General features: G+C 68.2%; 1 protein-coding gene across 1 annotated transcript in view; it reads right to left on the bottom strand.

Annotated features, from left to right (window-relative positions):
* The window catches only part of CACNA1H (calcium channel, voltage-dependent, T type, alpha 1H subunit), a 23,317-nt gene extending 22,997 nt beyond the window's left edge, over nucleotides 1-320 (bottom strand). The window contains exon 1 of the mRNA XM_011962493.1: nucleotides 114-320. Coding sequence (XP_011817883.1) covers nucleotides 114-320 — 207 coding nt within the window. The remainder of the gene's footprint in view (nucleotides 1-113) is intronic.
* Nucleotides 321-1,442: the final 1,122 nt, after the last annotated feature.

The following is a 1,442-nucleotide window of genomic DNA, read 5'->3' as shown; positions in this document are numbered from 1 at the left end:
ACGCAGTTGAGCATGATCACCAGCATGCTCACGTGCTCGAACCACGTGTCGCCGCGGGTTAAGGAGCACGCCGGCGCAGCCCGGGACCCGCCCCCCCGAGCCACGCCCCTCACCTCCAGGATGTTGCAGCGCTCGGACCCGCACTCAACGTCCTCACAGGGCCGGAACATGCCCAGGGTCACGCAGTTGAGCATGATCACCAGCATGCTCACGTGCTCGAACCACGTGTCGCCGCGGGTTAAGGAGCACGCCGGCGCAGCCCGGGACCCGCCCCCACGGGGCCCTCCAAGTGTCCACCCGGTCACCCGGTGCCCCGCCATGGGTGTGCGCGCCTAGGGGCGTCCAGGATGGGCACCTGCAGGGCCCACGGACAGTCCTGAAAGCAGCCACCAGGTGGCGCTGGGAGCCTGCGCCTGGCCGGGCTCTGCACCGTGGAGGTCGCCGTCCCAGGCCCGGTCCCCAAGTCCCCGGCGTTGGCTCTCATCAGGAAAGCGGGGTGCAGGAGCCCTCGGTGGGCTGGCCGCGTCAGGAGTGAGGCCCCAGTGAGGACCACTCAGACTCCCAGAGCCTAGCTGCCCACGTGGGGCCCAGGCTGCCTAGGGCTCCCTCGCTGGGGGGCTGCAGGCAGGGCACCCTGCGCAACTGGGAGGGCCCCAGGGGATGTCCGGGTACTGTGACCCATTCCCCGACCCGCCCTCCAGGCCTGGGCGGCGGCACACTTGGGGCAGGCTTTCCCAGCCCTCCCTCCCAGGGCTGCAGGGCCCCACTCTGACCAGGGAAGCTGCGGAAGGAGGGAGGGGCAATCCGGTGGATGACTGTGGACCTGGAGGGACCTTCCTTAAGGGAGACAGAAGTCGGCATTTGGAAAACGCCAACTTGTCGGCGAACAGCCTCAGGAAGTCCCCCAGCTCTGCCAGCCCCTGCCGTCCCCAACACGTGGGAACTGAGGAGGGGATGGAGCTGGGCATCCACTCACAGCTAGTTCGGGGGCAGCCTGGTGGCCGTCCCCACCCTTGGCTCTGGACTTGGGCCCGTGCCTGACTCTCGGTGGCCGCCCTTCCTGGCACCCACCTCGCACAGACCACAGGCCTCAGTGCCCGGGGCTCCCCCTCACCCCTGACAGACTTGCTTGGGACCCGGATGATGGTAGCAGCAGCGCCCCCTGCCCAACACGGGCCATGCTCACTACAGCAGAGGTCCCGGGTGCTGCGTGCAGCACTGAGGTCAGGGTCTGAGTGTCCGAAACTCTCAGGGATGACAGCAAGGGCAGCTGCCACAGTAGGAGGGGAAGAGGCTCGGTGACGAGGACCTTCCCTGCCTTCGCCTGTCAGTCCAGCCTGGAGCCCCTCCCTCAGGGACCCCAGCAGCCCATCCCGGAACCCTCCCTCCCACAAAGCCAGGGCCCCAGCCTCCTGGCAGGTTAGCATTGGATGCCAGTGCCA

This window comes from Colobus angolensis, unplaced genomic scaffold, assembly GCF_000951035.1.
Source record: "Colobus angolensis palliatus isolate OR3802 unplaced genomic scaffold, Cang.pa_1.0 Scaffold59, whole genome shotgun sequence".
Classification (NCBI taxonomy): Eukaryota; Metazoa; Chordata; class Mammalia; order Primates; family Cercopithecidae; genus Colobus; species Colobus angolensis.
Note: the sequence above shows the minus strand (reverse complement) of the source record. Positions and strands in the feature narration are given on the sequence as shown.